This window comes from Malurus melanocephalus, unplaced genomic scaffold (assembly GCF_030028575.1).
Source record: "Malurus melanocephalus ecotype Western Australia unplaced genomic scaffold, MMel_1.1 scaffold_202, whole genome shotgun sequence".
NCBI classification, from domain to species: domain Eukaryota; kingdom Metazoa; phylum Chordata; class Aves; order Passeriformes; family Maluridae; genus Malurus; species Malurus melanocephalus.
In genome coordinates, this window is record NW_026623434.1 from 638,529 (window position 1) to 658,725 (window position 20,197).

At 36.9% G+C, this 20,197-nt stretch overlaps 1 protein-coding gene across 1 annotated transcript; it reads left to right on the forward strand.

Annotated features, from left to right (window-relative positions):
* Positions 1 to 5,439: 5,439 nt before the first annotated feature.
* Positions 5,440 to 17,628, forward strand: TNFSF13B (TNF superfamily member 13b). The gene is made up of 6 exons (XM_057373596.1): positions 5,440 to 6,294; positions 6,377 to 6,482; positions 13,674 to 13,730; positions 14,073 to 14,185; positions 14,283 to 14,433; positions 16,096 to 17,628. Exons 1-6 carry the CDS (start codon positions 5,968 to 5,970, stop codon positions 16,206 to 16,208), a joined length of 867 nt encoding a protein of 288 aa, XP_057229579.1. The 5' UTR covers positions 5,440 to 5,967; the 3' UTR covers positions 16,209 to 17,628.
* Positions 17,629 to 20,197: the final 2,569 nt, after the last annotated feature.

Sequence of the window (20,197 nt, forward strand, 5' to 3'; positions counted from 1 at the left end):
AGGGTCTTCATTTTAGACGCTGTACCGAGTTCTGTCTCTGTAAGTAGATAAGGAAGATACACTGATTATTTTCTGGATTTGTTTTGAAAACATTTATGTGATTAATTTGTTATGCTTCAGCTTGGATGGGGGCAGAATAACTCTTGTATATCTTGGAAAAACAGCAATTTTCCTTTCCCTGAAAGGCAATGCAGCTTAAGAGCGCACTTGCTTTTACTGTGCTACAGAACATGGTTTCACTCCTATTCAGAGATACATATTTAATAATCTGGAGGAAAGAGCTGAATAATGCAAAGCTGCAAGGTGGCTGACAGAAATATAGTATGTTCACATACCAAGTTCAGAGAGATGTTGCTGCTAGGTTTGACAAGTAACTAAGGAACAGATTTTGCTGCKTGAAGACGAAAAGGAAGTTCTACAGCTGGTTTGAATTACACTTAATGTCTGGTGTGGGCTAATTATTTACAAAAATTCAAAGGGAAAGGTCAGGCAGAGCACCCTTTCYTTTCAGTCCTCTAGGACTCAATGTAGCAATTACATACAGCTATGAAGAAATAACATCRTGATGTGAAAATACTGGAATCCTTGTCCTGTGTCCTCCATTGAAGGTCTCCAGATTGTAGCAGTAGCAGAATGGCCACTCCCACATGAAGGGCCATGTGTTTATTTCATTACCACACAAATGCAGTTTTAGCCCATCTGTGCAAAATTTGTTAAGCTGCATAGTGTCAAAGAGATGGAGAAATGCAGTACTCCATGTTGCTGGATAGCAAAGCCAGTGAGACTGTGAGAGAAGTGGGCTTCAGCTGTATGACAGAGCTGCTTTTTCCCTGGGCAGTAAGAAGCAATTGCTATAAAGTCATGGGGGTGGAGGGGGGRAAGGGGAGGAGGCTGGCGTTAAGCTGCTGTGGTGCATAAATCGGGGCTTGTCTGTTTAATATGTTTTAAAAGTTATTTTATATTTCTTGCTGGCTCTGCTGCATTCTTTGAAAGACACCTATAATAATTGCTTTTCCTTTCTGTGTCACTTCCTTTTCTCTTTGAGAGCCCTGTAATAACCATGTAAAAGTGACAGTGGCTGCAAGTCAGCTGTAGGTTTACTTTGTGTAGTATGCATTTGGACCCAAMTTGTCTAGATAGCTAGAGAAATAAAATATTGCAAGGAATAAATCAAGGATGGCATATCTAAAATGTGGAGAAACATTTGTGTTATCCTCTGCAATTTAGAAATTTTGAGGCAAAGAGAAAAAATTACCCTTTTCACTTCAGAAAAATATCATAGGATTTTCTGTTTTCCCTTTAACAAGGTAGTTTTTCAAATAAGGCTTTAACTGTATAACACATCCTTTATTTGCAAGGTGTTCAACAGTTTCCTAGACATTAAAATAATAAGATGTAAGATACACAGCCACAGGAGTGGAGTATCCAGAAATGGAGTGGAGTATCCAGAAATAGAGTACTTTTTGGATGCATTTGTGAGGCAGAACTTGCCTGGATTTGCTACTGTGTAAGTTGTAGTTAATGGCTGCAAGAAGTAATTAAATGTTCTTGAAGGGAATGTGTGCTCTTTCAGAGGAGAATCTGTGCATAATCTTAATACAGATCTATTTAATAACAGAAAACTATAATACAGGATTTATTCTCATCTCCTCAAAAATAGTCCTCCTATTTTGTCCATCTTCAGAAARGACTTGAAATTAAAAGGAAAATTTCAGATGGAATCTTTGCCTATTCTGTGCTCCTCTCTCTTTTCTGCTGTCTTGTGTGGTAAGGCAAGACACCGTGGTCTCTTTCTCGTTATGACCGCAGGGATCATTTTATGGCTGGATCAGAAGTATGTGAAGCTGGACCCTTGCCACTGGAGGCATACTTCTAGGGTGGCCTTCCACACACTTGCCTGGGTCTCTGGGTTGCAGCATCTGGACAACCTGCTTTTTAAAAACAGAACATTTGTTTTTAAGTAAATGTTCACTTTTCTTCAGTAAATTGGGTTTTTACGCAAGCCTTCATAGTCATATCAGCTGCTTCTCTTTTGTGCATTAAACTTCATTATGGGTTTTTCCTCACCAACAAAGAAGATGCTTTTGTGGTTAAAGTACATTACTGGATTTCAGGAAATCAAGAATTCAGTTTCTGAGTCAACCACAAATTTTCTGTGTGATTGGATACTATTGCTGCCTTGGTTCCCCATAGATGTAATGCTGATCTTTTATAAGTTTGTAGGTTAGCAGGACCCATCTTGATCATTTTATCTGATACTCTGAATAATGGAAATGAAAAAATTAATTGCCTGCATAAAAATTACCTGGCTTGTTTCTGCTGTAACATGTTGGAAAGTTTAACCAGCCTTAATTTTGCTCAGGAACCCATTTTCTTATGTTGTAGTRAAACATTCTCATCTTTAAGAGTCTTCAGTGGAAATGTTTTAGGTTTTGGGTTCTATTTATTATTTTTAATTTTACCTAAAAGTTTGCTTTTTTTCTGGAAGTAAAAGACTTGGTTAAGTAAAATTCTTAGACTGGCCAAGGTATTTCTTAATAGTTTTCTTTGGCTAACTTAAAGAGGTTTTTTAAGTCAGTTAATCTGAGTGTTCAACATAGCTCATCCTTTGGGTTAAGGAGACACTATGGTGTACGCACACATCATGTACTGTGCATGCAAATTAGGGCTGTATTTTYAGAATACCTTTATTGTAAGGATTTATTCTTATTTGCTTGCAGGGTTAGATGGCCAGGTTTCTGCAGTTTAATGTAGTGACTTTTTTTTTTTCTTTTGTAGAAATAGTCTGGAAAATGCTGCTTTGAACTGTTCTTGAGGCAGCTCCTTAAGGTTTTTCARCCTGCATGTGTGTCTTGAGTCAAAAATTGTTGATGTGGTACAAATGCTTGCAAAAGGATTTTCAGGGAAGCTGTCCAGTAGATGCAGGCTGCTAACCAAAAACTGAATACCCTKTCCAGGTTGAGTTCTTTAGGTCTCTAATATTCATTTTGGACTTATTACACTGTTCAATTTTGTCAGTCTCAGCTGTTTGCAAACAGGCTTGTCAATATAAAAGCATGATGCTATTTCCCCCGGCATATATATCCAAGTAGTACACCTGTTTCAACAAGAATATACTGCTGAGAATTTGTGTTCAGCGGAAATCATCACCTTCCCATGTCTCCTAATGGGAGGCTGATCTGAGCACTCCTTAGTCCTCTTCAGTCACACCATAAAACCGAGCAGAAACAGCACATGTGGTAACCTTACTGACTTTGCTTTAAGCAGGCTAAGGACTACTTTGGAACTCTGCCAGCAAGAGGAATCATAAGGAGAGAATGTTATGACAAGACAGAGTAGCAAGCTTTGAGGGACTGACTCCAGGTTCTAGGCTCTGCAGTTAGCATGGGGTTTTTGTTTGGTTTGGGTTTATTTTTGGGTATTTGAGTTTTTGGTTTTGTTTTATTTTGGAAGTAATTTATTAATTTACTTTAATGCAATTAGCAATCTGCAATTAACAGAAGCTCCATTTGATTACATTAAAACAGAAGTTGTTCAACTAAGCATATTTCTAGGTAATCCATATTGTTTTTCACAATTGATCTCTTACTGTCACTACTTACTGTTCCACTATTTTTGTCATCACAGARGTTGTCTGGAGTTACATTTTCTTTCAAACCACATAACTGCTTATAAATCTACAGAACAACACATGCCTGCCAACAGAGTGATCCTTTGATGCTCAGCTATCATTAATGCCTGTTGCATTTAACAATTTCCCATGTGTGGACTGCTGTGATTTTCATCATCTTCCCTTTGAAATTCTCATTGATAGAATGATAAGCAAGACAGAGGCAGGTGTCTTACAGAAGTCCTCTATGTCACCACAATTATTTTGTCAGCCCAAATAATGACCCCATTTAAGGAAGGTGTGGAGGCTGGGAACAGTCTATTTTCTCTAGATGTGGCTAGAGCACTGCTATTTATATACCTGCCTGTTATTTTCTGATACATTAATGACTGCAGAGACCTCACTGGCTAATAGTTTCTTGGTGTTCCTGGATAGCTAGTTATAACTTTCATTCTCTCACTCAGTTTCATTTCTAAAATAGCACTTCTTTTCCAACTGTCACATTATTTTTTATTTTTGGAACAGTCAGTACTAGGCTGGTAATGTTCTGATGTCTAGGGATACTTGGAGGCATGTCTGCTTGGTTCTAATAATTGCTTATTCTGTTTAAAAAACCCTGCATTAGTTCATATTAAATTTCCTTCAAAATACAGCCCCATTTACAGCTTAACTTAGCCTTGAAAATAGGAACAGAAATGGTATGGTATTCTATTTTTTCCACCCCAAACTGATTACAGTCTAATTTCTCACAGTATGTATGTGGCTTCTAGGGACACACTCAGATACATGGCATATTTTTTTCCTTTGCATTTAGGAACAGATTTAGTTGCCTATGCAGGATGTGTGTGGTTGCTAGAGGTGGCAAGATAAGGGAAAGAGTGCCTTGCGTCACAACAGAAGATGGTAGAGCTTATAATCACACTAAATTCCTTGTAGCCTTAAGAAACAGAAGAGGAAGAGGCTACAAAAGTTGTTTCTCTATTGTTGTTCCTTCTTCTTTCTCCTTCCCAACAGAATTAACTTGACCCATACTACTCTGATAGGTGGTGTAATCAGGATTTATTACACAGTATTKGGACAGGTCTGTCCAAAAATTTAAAGTTTTCTCTTTTGCAAAGAAAATTTACTTATATGGTAAGAGGGGTTTACCTGTTGATTTTAGCCATAATTGTGATGCTGTTTATCTTTTTTCTCCTGTCCCAGAGCACTGGAACTTTCAACAATGTGGTAAAATTTGAATCTTGTGTGAGAAGACAACACAAAAAGCATATGAACATGTGTCAAATATCTAGGTGGCCTTGCTGTTGCAAAGAAGAGAGGAATGCCTAATATAGGGGTTTAAAATGAAAGGGCTTGTAAAATCTTGAAAGATGAACTTAAAAGACACTCAGGACTCACTTGAGTCTTGTCAGCATGCATGTTTAAAGTTTTGGGTTATGCTTAATTTTTTTAATTCTCTAAATAATTATTTGCCCTTTCCCCCTGTTCTCATCCCCCCTATTTTATTCTTTTCCAACCCTTAGTTTTCACCTCTTCTAGTTCCCTCCACAAAATTTCCTCTCCCTGCTTCTTTGTGTTCCCTTTTGCATTAATCCAGGTTCTTGAATTCTTTAGGAAGACTGTGTTTATTAGAAAAGTTTAATAAAACGTCATTCCTTTTCAATTTAGTTTGATGAATCTGCAGCTTCATACAATTGAGGAACCAGTAATTTGTGACTCATACTTGGGAATATTTTTCACTATTGTTTTTAGGAAAGGACAAAAAWTTTATTTTGAATAATTTGTCTCCTCTGTAGGCATATTGGCACTTTGGATATGAATAYAAATATRTTAATGTGGATGATCTAATGTATATACACAATACATCTATATGCCTTCACACTCGCAGAGGCACGTGTCTATCATAAGTGTATATCTTTTAGGTAGCACTGGATGAAATGCTGCCAGGAAACTTTACTTGTCTTCTGCACTTCTAGATAAGGTTAAAAATTACCAATGGTACTGGCTGTGCCTAAATTTAAAGATTATGGGAAATGGCTATAGCAAGCTGCCACATAAATAACTAGTTGAAAGTGAAAGGAGGAAGGTAGATTGAACAAGTAGCTTGTGAGAAAGTATTCATTTCCAAAATGCGGCACAGAGAGGTGAAAACAAAGAGAAGTCTGCATCCTAGACGTTCACTCTGTACATTAAGTTTAATGGTGCTATCAACAGCTTCATATGACAGGAAATGATCTGGGCGTTTTGTTCACTTATTCTGGATGCCCTTAGTTTCAGAGAGCAACTGCTAACATGGATTGCACCTCGGAAGGGGACAGCTGAACTCTCCCTCCGGCTTTAGTAAGGAAAGAGCAGCGATGAAATCCGTGGACTGTGTGCACGTCATCCAACAGAAGGATACCGCCTCCTCTCCCTCTGCCCTCCCTGGTGCTGTTTCAGGCACCACGGGACTTTTTYCTGTCACATTCCTGTGGCTTGCAATGCTCCTGTCCTCTTGTCTTGCAGCAGTGTCTCTTTACCATGTTATCATCCTGAAAACAGAGCTAGAAGCTCTRCGCAGTGAGCTGATCTACAGCGTCCAGGCAAGGTCTCCGCGAGACCAGCCACTCGTGTCCCCCGATGAAAATAGAGCAGGTACCCCTGTTTCTTCCTTCCTGCAAGTGTCTGAAGCTGCCACCAGGCAGGTAAGCTGGAGGGGTGGCTTTTGACTTGCAKGGCATAAACAAATGTGGGGCTGCTTGCACTGATGTTGCTTCTCCTTGTTAGGAGAGCAGGCTTCCTGGTACTGGCCCTGCTGAAAGCTTCCAAAAGGGAATCTGGAATGGGAGTAGAAACAGAGGCAGACGGTCTGCTGTCAACACAGAAGAAAAAGGTAAATGGAGATGATGGCTGATGGAGTGGGTTGGGATGCCACAGTTGGATGCTGTCTAGAGAAAAGCAGGAATGTTTGAATCGTGTTTTCTTTCTCCTGTCAGTTGATCCATGCTCACAGAGCCCATTTGGGTTTTCAAAATTATTGGTGGATGAATGGTGTTAACCATAGGCATGTTCTCTTAATGGATAGARTATTGAATCACAGAATGTTTTGGGTTGGAAGGAACCTTTAAAGACAGTGTAGTCCAACCCTTCTTCAATGAGTAGGGCCATACTGTTTAAGGCATGAGATATTTGTGCTATCTGCAGGCTGAACTTTGAATATTAGATCTCAAATCTGCATGATGCATTAGAATTGAGAAAAGAGACTTCAAATCATTCAGAATTTCAATTATTCAATTCTCCCTGATCAATAGTAGGGAGGAAAKCTATTAATAAAAATGCCAGTTCACTTTTCTGGGAAACATGCTCACCCTAAAAGAGACGACTAATAAGAAGTTTAGGGAAGTAGGAGCTTTCAAGGAGAAAGGCTGGCTTGTACCTGACAAAAGAGGCAGACTACGAGGAATTCAGAAGTTTAGCATAATTTCTACATTAAAACAACCTATCAATAAATAGTAAAATTATTTAAAAAAACCTATCCAGGAAGATTTTGGTTTTTGTCATGCCTCTCCTTTTTAAGAGCTTTTGCAAAAAGCACTGAAGACTGTGTTCCATAAAAGAGCTCTGATGTGTATTATAGGATAGACATATTAATGGGATATATTTATTTCCTTTGGAGATCAAATACCTCCATTTCTTTCTTTTTCCAAACACAAGGAGGCCTTAAAAGATGAAATTCAGAATTTTATTATAATAGTTTGCACATAGACTCTGATYGCACTGAGTAACTAAAAATATTCCTGAGYTGCTAAATCAGTTCACTCCTCTCAWGYACACTTTTGTGTTGTTTTAATTGATGACATCTGATATCTTACATTGTTTAGGGAAGTTGAACTGGAGTAAATTACAGGTATAGACTAAATGAAGGTTTGCTTAATATGTGTTTCTCAGTGAGAAACTATCATGAAATGTATTTCACTTGAGCTTCAGTAAGCCAAATGAAATTTAAGTTCTAGAGTATGATCACTCTACTTACTTCCAATATTGTCAAAAAAGAACATTGATTTTGACATCACCTAAAATCCACAGGTTTATACAGGATTTATTCTATTTCATTAGTAATCTTTGGTTCAGGATCTTGGCTAAGAAAGATTTCGCAAACAGGACTGAGGATATGATTGCTTAAATTTCTTGTCGCCTGTTTCCTATCACAGGAACCACAGAGCCTCCCTGCCCTCCCCACCCTAGCAACTCCAAAATAAAARCTAGTGGTCTAAAGTACAAATGTAAAAAAAAATATGGAAACATATTTTTTATTTTTTTAAATGAATGTTAGAGCATCAATACTCTGCAAGAGATCCAGTKTCCTTTACAATAGCTTTCATCTTTAGTCATATTGCTATTTGGGGTGAAAAGGGTTTGGGGCTCCTCAGCTGCGCTTCTGAGTAGGCTTAAAATTCTTCTCATKATGTAGCCACATCTGATTATACTGTTTACCTCCAACACAAAAAATTTCARTTAAGCTACTTATTTCTGTAAACATTTTAAGATACAGCTGGCTTTAAAATTGTTTAGAATGGATGMCAGAAAGCACATTTTAAAGGGAAAAGCTACATAAGTTGATCTATTAAAAATATTTTCTAACATGAACCTCATATTTTTGTATATATAAAAGAAAAAGAAGTAAATTGCAAATCTTGCATTTATATCAAAGGCTGTTTGTTAGAATGAGCTTTCTGCCTGCTCTAATTGCAAGTTTAACTTTTCAGTATTCAATAATATATTTTCTCAGATCAGATTTCATTGACGACCATGGACCTACCAGTCAATGTTAAATTTTGTTTTAACAGAGTGGGTTAAATAGGAGAACACGGTGTTGTTCATGGTGCTGAATCCAGTCAACTACTTGGTCCTGTACACAGAATTACAGGCCCTGAATTTTGATCTTTTGACATCCATATCTGGGTACCAGAATCCCATCAGTCCCCAAACTGCCCTGSAGATGTGTGTTTTAATGGGAAATAAATTAGGGCATTGACTGAGGTGCCTCTTCTTGTCCTATTTCATTTGCTTCAGCAGTGTCTCAAAGTAGAATATGATTTCATAATTGATTGTTGACCAATAATTTTACTTTTATATGGATCAATTCCTTAGAAAGTTAATAATTGAAAATGTCACAATRTATAATTGCTTCTCTTGTGCTTCAACAGAGAGCAGAAGTAAAATATAGAACTATTTTTGTGTTTGTAATTAAAATTCTTGTTCATTTCTGGGGTTTTTAGGCTTTAATTATCAAATTCCAGGAATGGATGCCACATCGTTCTTTTTTTAGACCCAGCACTGCCCTTCTTGAACATGAGGAATTTCCATTTTAATCATACAAGTGGCCACAAATTAGCATTTTAATTAAAAGGAAAATTGAGTGGAAGTGGATTTAACACAATGTTGTTTCTTATTTTATGGGGTATKCATTTGTCTGTGCTAATGCATAAAACTGTTAGTTATCAGTAGTTGCACGTTTTGAATCTTGRGAAAATTTCCAGCTTGGTTAGGTTGAAGAGAAGTGTTTCAAGTATCAATTCCAAATAAAGCTGTGCAGTTAGCAGTCAAAACCAGAGTTCTTGATACAATGAGTAGGAGGTAATGGGTGATTTTGAAATACTCACTTCTGGCAAATGTCATATCAGGACACATAACAACAGATACACTTTTTCTTTTTATCTTCCTCTGATAAGTTTCATCTGTGGGGGAAAATCGGTGCACAACAAAAGACCTCTCCTGAATTTTTTACTCTATTCACAATTATTGATTGTGTTGCTTCTGTGTTTCTCTCTAAGCTGCATGTGCACTTGYGCCCAGAGGCAAGATTTAGGTTCTGTTGCCTAAGCCAATGGACAAATGTCAGGTTTCGTTTTCACACTCCCTCAGTGCCTCATTCCAATCATTATTGTGGGGTTCTGATTCCCGTGGCCTAGGGAGGTGAGAATCAAGTCTGCTGCAAACTCAGATGCAGTGACCTGCTGGGATCAGATTGGAGCCCCCATGAACTACATTTACTTTGGTGTGTTGAGATTGCCTATCTCTTTGTATGTATGTAGGAGCTGAGGAGCAAGTCTATGTAATTCCACAGATCAGTGAGGCATGGTAACCTGGCATGTGGCTTGGCAGTTAAATTTTTTACTTGCAATTCTCAGGTTCTACTCCAATATCAGTATGTCCAAGGGAAATAACTATTGCYTTGCAAGCATGGTGTGAGAATTTTGCCTTTGCTGTTGATAAAATTGCTGTACTGGAAACTGGTACATTTGTTGGTTGGAAGTGTTTTGACTCTGTATGTAGTTGCTTTAGATATCTGTGACAGAGGGATAGCAAGAAGTTTTACAGGTGGTACTTGACTTTWGCAATCTTTGAATTGAGATGTAAGCTTTTGTTCCTAGCTTAAGGAAATACCACAGATAAAAATCTCTCACTGRATATTCTCAATACTTCATATTTTATTATTTGAAGAGGTCAAATATAAAATAAAAATAAGACCTCTTGCAATGAGAAGTCAAGAAGTTAAGGGAAGAAGAACTGCAAATGGTTCAAGAACAAGCTCGTCATTTATAAATTAAGTTGTTTAGTGTTTAACTGTACTTTGGGAAGCCTACAGAGAACAGATCTAGACAAAAAAGGAACCAAAATAAGCAGGTCTGGGTTTTGTTTTTTTTTTCAAGGTCAGGGTTTTTCCTAGGTTTTATTTCAGCAAAAATTGACAYAGATGTCTCAGACCTCAGATATCAAAACTTTAAATGTTATACATGACCTCACAAATATTACATTTGAAATTTTGTTTGGATAGATCATTAAGTGATATTGTGAAATATTAAAATGATTGTGCAATTTAAATAATAAAAAAACTTGCATGTGAGGGAAGCTTTTGTTTTATCAATATAAGGTCTTAAATCATGGAGGTATGCAGAAAGCTGTGTTGCTGCCATGCAGCAAGAGCTAGTTGACTTTTTTTAAATTGTGGCTATATTTCTCAGCCAGTAGAGAACATATCATTTCATTTGCTGSCTGTGGTTTATAAAGGCATCTGGACTGACTAAATTCTTTAGAATTGGGTCTTCTGTTCATGGAATGAGACAGACTCGGAAATGAACTTGTGACAACCCACAGCCTGCAGWGCAATTAAAATCAGCTGAAAAAGAAAGCATGTTCATCAAAGCAAAGCTGTTATATAAAGWTACAAAAGTCTGGGACACACTTTATCATTCTATATACACTTTAATACAGCTAGATCTCATGGTGATACTCAGTCCAGATATTTTTATACTTTTTCAAGATGTGTTTTATTCTCACTGTATTCTCCTTTCATTATTAATTATTCAAAAATCCTTTAGACTACAAAGATGGTGCTCAGGTTTGATTAACACTGAAAGATATTCAGGTAGAACTTTTGATTTATTCTGCTCAATACCAATAGCAACTATTCATTTTGTAATACATATATTCTTCATATTGTATTTAAAGTAAGATTAGGGTACTTCTTAGAATAGAAGTGCTAGCATTTCTTAACGACCTTGACTTCGTACTGAAAATTCCTATTAATTTACCCAGAAAATGTAGTTTGTATATCCATATCTTCTCCTTAATAGTACTGTTGTTTACTCGGAATTTGTTTCAATTAATTACTTAATTTTAGGCATGTAAGTAGTTCCACTGAAGTTTAAGTGAAGTACTTGTATATACTGGAAATAGTTATGTATCAGTCTTGGCTTCTGAGCATATTTTTGAAGCATTTTGTTGTTYAATCACTCAAGCACTTTTTTAGATATTATTTATCTTTTGTAACCTTTTGTAAAATGGCCACTGTGCTAGTTTCTCTTTACTTACTGTCATGAATGACACTATTGTATCCATTTTCTCCAAAAACAAGCTTATTATGTTCGGTGGAGGCTTATTCCTATCTACATGTATTAAAAGAAAAGAGACAGATTTTCCTTTTCAGAGATAAAGTGTAGATCAGATGTCTGTAGAAMAAAGTAGAGTTGATCTCAAACTGTACTGCTCTTGCAGATTTTAATTACTGTGGAGCAGTTCTCAGCAATGCTGACTGGTATTTCAGTGCTACAACCAGCTGAAACMGAAATCCAGACTTGCAAAGTGAGAATTAGGATAGTTTCAAAAATGCCCACCAAGTTTGCAGAGCAGGTTTAACAAAGTTGCTAAAGTGGCCCGAACTTTTACTGCTTGTAGAAGCACTCACTGGTACCCAGCTGGATAGCAGCTGGTTAGTGGGAATCGCCACAAATCCTCTTGTTTGGATAGTGGAAAATCTGGTGGCCACACCAGTGAGTTCTTTTAAAAGCAGGAATTACAATTTTGGTTTAGTTTATTGAAATACAAGGAATCAGCAAATTCCATTCACTAGGAAGACATTTTGTTCCAARGAAGAATTAATACCTTGTGAAATTAGTTGCCTGATGTGCTGTGTTGTGCATCTCCATAAAATCGCATTTTGATTTTATTTRGAAGTTTATTTTCCAGAAAACTCTTTTGCTCCCAAGTGTGATAGAAAAAAAAAGCCTGAAGTATAATTTTTTAAATTTGTGTTGGTGTGGGGTTTTYTATTCCTTACCAGAAGGTAGATAATTTAGATGCCTTTAAATTCTTGGCTTGAAATCTATAGATTGTAGCACATTGTTGACATGTATTGATGGGACTCAAGTACTTATTTCAGTGTAGGAGACAGGAGTTGGAGGCTTGCAGGACATAAAYAGGGCTTGCAGGCTGTGTGATTGTTCTGACACTGGAGTAGCCAGATGTGCACTTGAATCTTTGTGCACTGCCAGTTGGCAYTGCTGAGTGCTGGTGAGCATCCAGTGTGCTGCTGCTGCTGCTGCTTTYARGAARGACCCCTTAAAAAGGAGGCTTAGAAACAGGAACAGGCTGCTTTCCACCCAAATTCTCTCACTACCTATTTGCAGCAAGAGGTTTGTGCTGCTGGGAACTTGGTTGCACATGTGGGTACCACTGGCAGGTACAGAAACAAGGTCACACAGATCACAGCATTGCCCATTGTAGCCAAAGCTGTGCGGCCAAATCTGACCCATGGCCTTCTTAACTGAAAAGTGGTAAACAAAATGGAGCAATCCATGGCAGTATTTTCTTCTCTTGACTCCTAAYAAATTCATTTAGTCTCTGTCAAGCACAGTTTTCCACTCTTCAAAGTAACACAAGAAACAGATGTTTTGATTAACATCTGCTCCAAGCAGATGCTGTTATTCTTTTTTCCTTTTATCCTGTTGCCTGACATTTATGCCTAGCAGGTTTTTTGCAAGATCTTTGTTTCACTTGCAAATCTATATTTTAACATTCTGCMGTATTTTTCTCCGAACAAACTCCTAATTTCTCATTAATGTCACCAGTCTCTACAGTTTTGAGCCACACATTTTGACAGATACTAAGCTCTTTGTTCTGTGTGCATTGATTTGCTAACAGTCATCTCTCTATTTTCTCTATTACTCTCAGTATAGGTGGATTGAATGTAGGYATCTGAAAACATATTGAAAGTACWTATATGTGAATTTTGAGAATTTATTATGAAAGTACCATATAACCAGTATATATGACTAATATTTTACAGCATCTATAACTGGAAAGTAATTTCTCTAAATAATACAGTAAACAGAGTTAGAACTTCTGCTGTCTATCATAGCTGGAAGGGTTGGGGCTTTTTTAAGCTTTTGCTTAGAAAATTAACAAGGCTTATTGTTCTGATGGTTTCTAGCTCATTTGACTTACTGCTACATAATTATATTAGGACCAGATATTCAAACAAACGTTACTTGTTCTGCTACCTGAGTCCTCCCACTCAGCTGCACGATCTCTGGAAGTCATCCAGTATGTGTTGTGACATGAATTTTGGTTTTGCACACTTGAGTAGAACCTGTGTTAAAACCAATAAGTTGTGTTTTAAAATAAGTGGCAAGACTGAGAGATATCTGTTGTGTCCTTTTTTTTCTTTAAGTAGTTTCATAAGCTTACTCTATTCTATTCCTGGTTTCTGTTTCTTTGATTTCAAAATGCTTTCACTTTGCAGTGCTGCAGGCCTGTTTGCAACTGATTGCTGACAGCAAAAGTGATATCCAACAGAAAGGTAAGAATATGTACCATGATTTGTAGATAACTATTCCATGGGATAACTGTTTCAACAAATTTTATCAAACTTCAAAGCAATAACCAAGTTTTGACAACAAATTTTAAAATTAAAAAAAAAATCAACAGCAACAAAACAAAACAATCAAAAAACAACAAGGAAGTCCCTGCATCTGGAAGGTCCCTTATCTGGGCAGCTCTTGCAAATATCATCTTTTCAGTGGGGAAATCCAGCTAGTGAGACTGGAAGTCTTTTCTATAAGCCAGCTTTGTTAATTTTTGGTAGGTGAAAATGAAGAAAATAACTTTTCTTTCCGATTACCCAAAATTATATTTTTTTTAGATGATTCAAGCGTTGTCCCTTGGCTCTTGAGCTTTAAACGTGGAACAGCTCTGGAAGAACAAGGAAATAAAATAGTGATCAAAGAAACAGGTTATTTTTTCATATATGGCCAGGTGAGAAAGCTCAATTCACTTCAGCATCTGACTTTTGTAAGGATTTTTTAAAGCCTCCATGCAATTAGTTTGAAGTTTTCACCTCTTCTTTCTGTAGGTTTTATATACGGATACAACATTTGCTATGGGACACCTCATACAGAGGAAGAAGGCTCATGTGTTTGGTGATGATCTCAGCTTGGTGACACTGTTTCGCTGCATCCAAAATATGCCACAGTCTTATCCAAATAATTCTTGCTATACTGCTGGTAAATATCTGCATTTTCCTTTTCTTTGTTTGCAAATAAGCTGTATCAGACAGAATCTGWAGTGCTGCATGACTGTATTGTAGCAGTCAGACAGAATAGGGACTTCATTCGTGGATCTGGCTAACTGCAAAATTACAGAATAATTTCAAAAAATAGTTTTACCTCAAGTATCAGCAATTGGTGATTATGTATCTAACTCCGCGATCTGAACAATTTTGCTCTCTCCATTGACTCTGTAATGTGSTCAGACATTTTGGTCCTTTCAGTTAGATGCCTGAGGCAGACAAGAGGAGTACCTAGTGTCCTTATTGAAGAACTCAGTTTAACTTAGGAGTTAAATTCCACATTTAGTTATCCCAAGAAAATATTAAAGAGCTGCATTCTCCTTTGAAATGTCATATATGAATTTTAGCCATCCAATACTTGCATACTTTACTGTGATATTTCTACTCCTTGTAATGGCTACTGCATTTTTAGTCTTTAGTTAGATKAAAACAAATTAATTTCTATAAGTTGCTCTTTATGACTGCACAAATTGGAAACGTCACAAGAAAGACCAATTGAAATATTTAATGCAAGTCCAGCAGGCTCAATGATCAATATATGTGTATATTTCTGTAGTAGTGTTTAARGAATTAGTGTCAAGGCCTATAAAATCTCATTTATCATCACCTTATTTGTCTGTCTTTCCACCTTAATGGTGGATTTGAGGGTTTTCTCTTTGGTTATTTTCTAGTAAGGTCTTTTTTTTCAATACTTTATGAAAAAGTAGGTGACACTGACTGATGGAATTGACTATTGGCAAGTAATGGCATTAATAAATGGGATGTAGCAGGAAGTTGATTTTTTCCAAATAAAAATAAATTCCAAATAAATAAATAAACACTTTGTCCTGGCAACTGAGGCTGTCCAACCATTTTCTTTAATTTTCTGCCTCTTCAGCCACACATTCTGGCAACATAACCACTTCAATTTAATCTATAATCTGATTTTATCCCTGTTACTGCTCCTCTTTCTTGACCAGCATCTCTACCTTGGCATTTCATGTTCCTGCTTCCCAAATTCCCACTGTTCTTTTTTCATTCAGAAAAACATTTCTGACTGCTCTCCCTCATGCTGTTGAGCATGTGTCATAGCAGATGTTAGATGTGTTCTCAGCTCAGCAGCTACAGCTTGAAGGCAAGATGCTTTTGGTTATGGTATCAGCTGGTGTGTGGCTGCAGGGAGCAGACTTTTGTGCTCTGCAATTGCAGTGGATCAGCTGATGTCTGGTAACTTCATTRGGGTGATAAAGTTCATAAGACCTGCCCCAGAAGTGTGGGAACAGAGTGGTCTAGGACCAGTCGCACTCACTGCTGACTTGGACTGTCTCATCACCATAATAGGAGGAACCTGTGTACAACCACTTAAAATTTTTTTGCAGTGTTTGCTTAAGTGAACTCTGAGTATGGAGTGGGAATTAAGTCCAGCTTCACAGAGGATCTTAAGTGTCAGCTTTGGATAGGCTGTGAACTCGAAGTTTGTGCCTAAAGACAAAAGCACTCATCACAAGTAACAAGCCATGCTTGTATTTGCAGGATGACTGAGAATGGCTTTTGAATRGCATTTATAAAATAGTGTATTTGAAATATTAACTTTAAAATATTTCTTATCTTTTGCCAGGCATTGCAAAATTAGAGGAAGGGGATGAACTTCAACTTACAATACCCCGGAGAAGAGCTAAAATATCCTTGGATGGCGATGGTACTTTTTTTGGTGCAGTAAGACTCTTCTGAAGCCCTCAATTTCTGTTATTATGCTTAATACTATTTTCTTCTTTACCTATGCCTTTGTCAGAAAAAATATTGACTTGTAATAAACCTGCAAGTTCAACCCCTCTCAATCCACCACAGGCTTCTAAGAACTTTTCTTCTAAGAACTTTTCTTCTAAGAACTTTAATAAGCAAACCCAAAACAGGAAACATACCAAAAATGTTTGTGGTATAACCACCATGTGATTACCAGAAAGCTAATTTATTTTAGACAATAGGAGACTCTAGATAACAACTATAAAGCAATGAGGTTTTGGCTTTGAAACAATTTGTTGTCCATATGGTAAATCAAAGAAGGAGTTGACCAAAAATAGCAGCATGGCCAGGACCACAGACTATCAAATTGTCAATAAAATACTTGATATATCAAAGTGTGGGGAAGAAACATTGAACAGTAGATTCCTCACCACAAATTGAATTTGCTAGGTGGGTTCTGAGTTTTGGGGTTATTTTYCTTTTCCCAAAGATACTGGGGAAGGAAAAAATCTAAATGTCTGGAATAATGAAAACAAATACACAGAATAGTAGTCACTGTGTTGCTTCTTCTCTGTGAACAAAAAGTAAAAAAAAAAATACTTAAATCTATTAGCATTTATTAAATAGAATTAATTTTGCTGGAAAAAGGATATATAAAATGCTTCAATGTCTCAATCTTCAAAGCATTGCTACTTGTTAAGGAATATGTGTACACTTCTATGTAAACAAGGCTGGCACAGGAAGAAACAGTGAAATTAGACACAATACAGTGGTTGGAATTGGATTTCTGGCTTCAGAATTTCTGCAGTCATATATAAATGTGTATATTTATACAGTATATAGATGTATCTGTATATATTTGAAAATGTGTACACACACATGTTTCTTGGGCATTTGAGCATTTTGAGAAATTTTTCTTCTTTTGAGCAATTTATCTRATGGAAATATGACTTCGCACATATTTTTTGTATTTCCCTTGCTTCTTGCTATGATTCATTCTATGCAATACAGTAAATAGAAAAATCCAAGAGATCTGGAACCAACCATGCAACTAAGAAAATACAATTGTATTTCAGARGCTTTTTCTGCAGTTTTGAATACAGTGCTTAACTCTGTTTTACAAAAATATTCACATCTGTAGAAAGACTGAACAGATGTCCTTTTTTTCCTTTTCTTTTGTCTGGTTGTTTTGTTCAGTAGATAGCATTTGTGCCTTTTTTACCCCAAATATTGTATGGTCAAMGGAGATATTGTACTTCTCCCTCGATCTTAAGGAAGCATTGAAGTGCTATTGGAATGGATAAAAAGTAAAACCCCAAGTAACGAATTGTACTTATTTTGAAAATATTTTTAGGACCAGAGAATTTGTTATATAAACTCACTAAGTAAAGAAAAGATGCTCTTTCTATTGCAGTCTCCTTGTCTGTTTTTATGAATTGTGATTTGATTAATTTCTCATGGYGATAGACAATAAATAAAAGGGATTTGGAGCTCAGAAATATAGAACATGGTAAAGTAATGAAACAATTAATTTATCTTCTCTGGAMTTCAAGAAGACATTTCAGCAATAAGCACATGCATATTGGATTTCTGCACTGGGAGTTTTATAAAGCTTAACTACAGTTTCAAAATATCTACAAGTCCTCCTTTTTAAAATGTCTTTATTTATGTGTTGTGGAGCTGAAGCTGCAGCTGCTTTTTTTGTTTGTTTGTTTTGGTTTGGTTTTTTTTTCCCTTTTTATTATTATTACTAATCTTTGATGTGCTGAGTTTGCCAAAAAGGCATTTTAAATCCTCTACAGGAGCTCTCAGTTTAAACAATGTTGTGTAATGCTGCGTGCAGGTAAAACAATTGTTAGCATGCAACAAGTTGTCTATTATTGCTGACATACATAAATGATGCCCAGAACCTCTAATCAGAAGTTTGTTGATTTTAGCATTATGTCTGGTGATAGAAGAAAATATGTTGTTACTCTGATTTCTCAGGACTTGGTAGCTAAACTTGCAAATTTAACTTTYAGTGTGTAAGCTTCCCCAGTGGTTTCAGTGGGCTTGTGTGTGCTTAGCTTAAGCCATTTCCCTGGCTGTACTTCTTCCTTCTGCTGCTGACAAATGTGCAAAGTACAGAAGTTTGGAAAGAGACTGGGGCATGATTTGGCTTGGAGAAAAACACTTGCCTTCTGAAAGAAAAAAATGTCAAAGGGGTTCCCTTCCTTAGAACCTCAAGTTTCTTCACAAAAAATATGACCCATGTTTCTGTGAACCACATGTGTGCAGAGTGCAAGTTGACAGACTGTTCAGATATTTCTACTGCAAAATCCATCAAYTTTGTTGCTACAAGATTATCTTTTTACTGGCTTCTTGAGAGAACTTGTCTTCTCAAAATTAACCTTCTGCACAAAGTTGAATTGTAACAGGTCAGCATTTTCTGATCAAAGCATGAAGGAGAATACTTCATCCCTGATTATTCCACTAACAAGCTGGTGATACAGAAGGTAGCAAAGTGCATCCAGACCACCATCATACTTATGCTTCAGTGAGTGGGRGTTAGTGAAGCATTCTGCATTTGGAATATGTTATTTAAATAAGTTTGATGAGTAATAATTAGTATCTAGTTGGTTCATACAATATTTTACATTTTTATCAATGATTTCTCGCATTTAAGACAGATTTCTGCAAATAGAACATTGTGAATACTCTGGTTCTTTTTGTTGTGGTGTTAAGCAGCAGCATGGCAAACACAAGGGACTTTTTCTTTCCAGTAYGTTTTAGCAGTAAGTGTGAAGTTGTGTCATTCTTTCCTTTTTAATAATGTTCAGTTGGCAGATATATAGCTGCTTTGAATGTAATGTACTTAATATGACTTAATCTTAACTTTTTTTATATAATGTGCAGTCACACAGCCTGCCAACGTACAGAGTATATTCATTACATGACTCTCCTACATCTGACTGTTTCTCAAATTGCTCAGCATTTGCCATTCTATGACTTCCATTTCAGTAGTCCCATAGTTTTGCCAAGTTTATACTGCTGGGGTTGACAATTTCTGTATCTCTGGTTTATATMTTAGGTTGAATGCTCTTGGGTAACTTTAGCCCTCAAAGTTCTACTCTTCTAAAGATAGGGTTAGGAAAAATGTGTTCTTTGGATTTTATTTTAACAATTTGGCTACTTTTTCTATAGAAAGATTTAGAGATTTTGCTTTGAAAGAAAAAATGTGTGTAATGTGGGTTTTACATTGTTTTAAATAYRGTTTTCTCTCTTCCTTYCTTCCTCTCTTTCTTCTGCACTCATGCTTTGACAAGGTCTGTGCTTTTGAATAATATTTTGTGCTTTCTCATGTTAAGCATATTCTATCTCTGTGGAACTTCCAAAAAGAATAGGAAAATGTTCCCAGCAGTTTTGTGTCTGGATTACATCAGCATGGTCTAAGGTTGTTTCTCGAGGTCACTCCAAACAGCAGTGAGGAGGAAGTTGATGCAAATACAGGGAAGAGGGAAGCTAAATATTTGATGCAGAAAGAATCTCATGGAGTTTGCAGGTTACATAGCTGCAAGTTCTCAGCAGTGATGGGGAAAACAAAGCAAATTTGGAGCTGGACTGCAGGAACTGGAGAGACCCTAGCTAGAATTTGATAGCTTGTGAAGTGGGGAGAAATGTGAGAGCAGAAATGGACTAATGGACTGACTGGGACAAGCCTGGGAATTTGGTGAGGTTAAGCARAGACAGCAGCTTTGTGAAAAGAGCCAAGGGTTCCTGGGGGAAGGCAAAGTAAACACAAGTCTGCAGTGAGCCCTGTCAAAGAAGACTAACAGCTCACTGCTCTGTATCAGCAGGATGTCACCAGTAGATTAAGGGAAGGGGTTGTTCCCATTTTATTGGGGATGGTCAGGATGAAGCACATTCCTGACATATGAGGAGGGGCTGAGGGAAACGGATTTGTCCATCCTGGAGAAGAGGCTCAGGGCATCCCAACC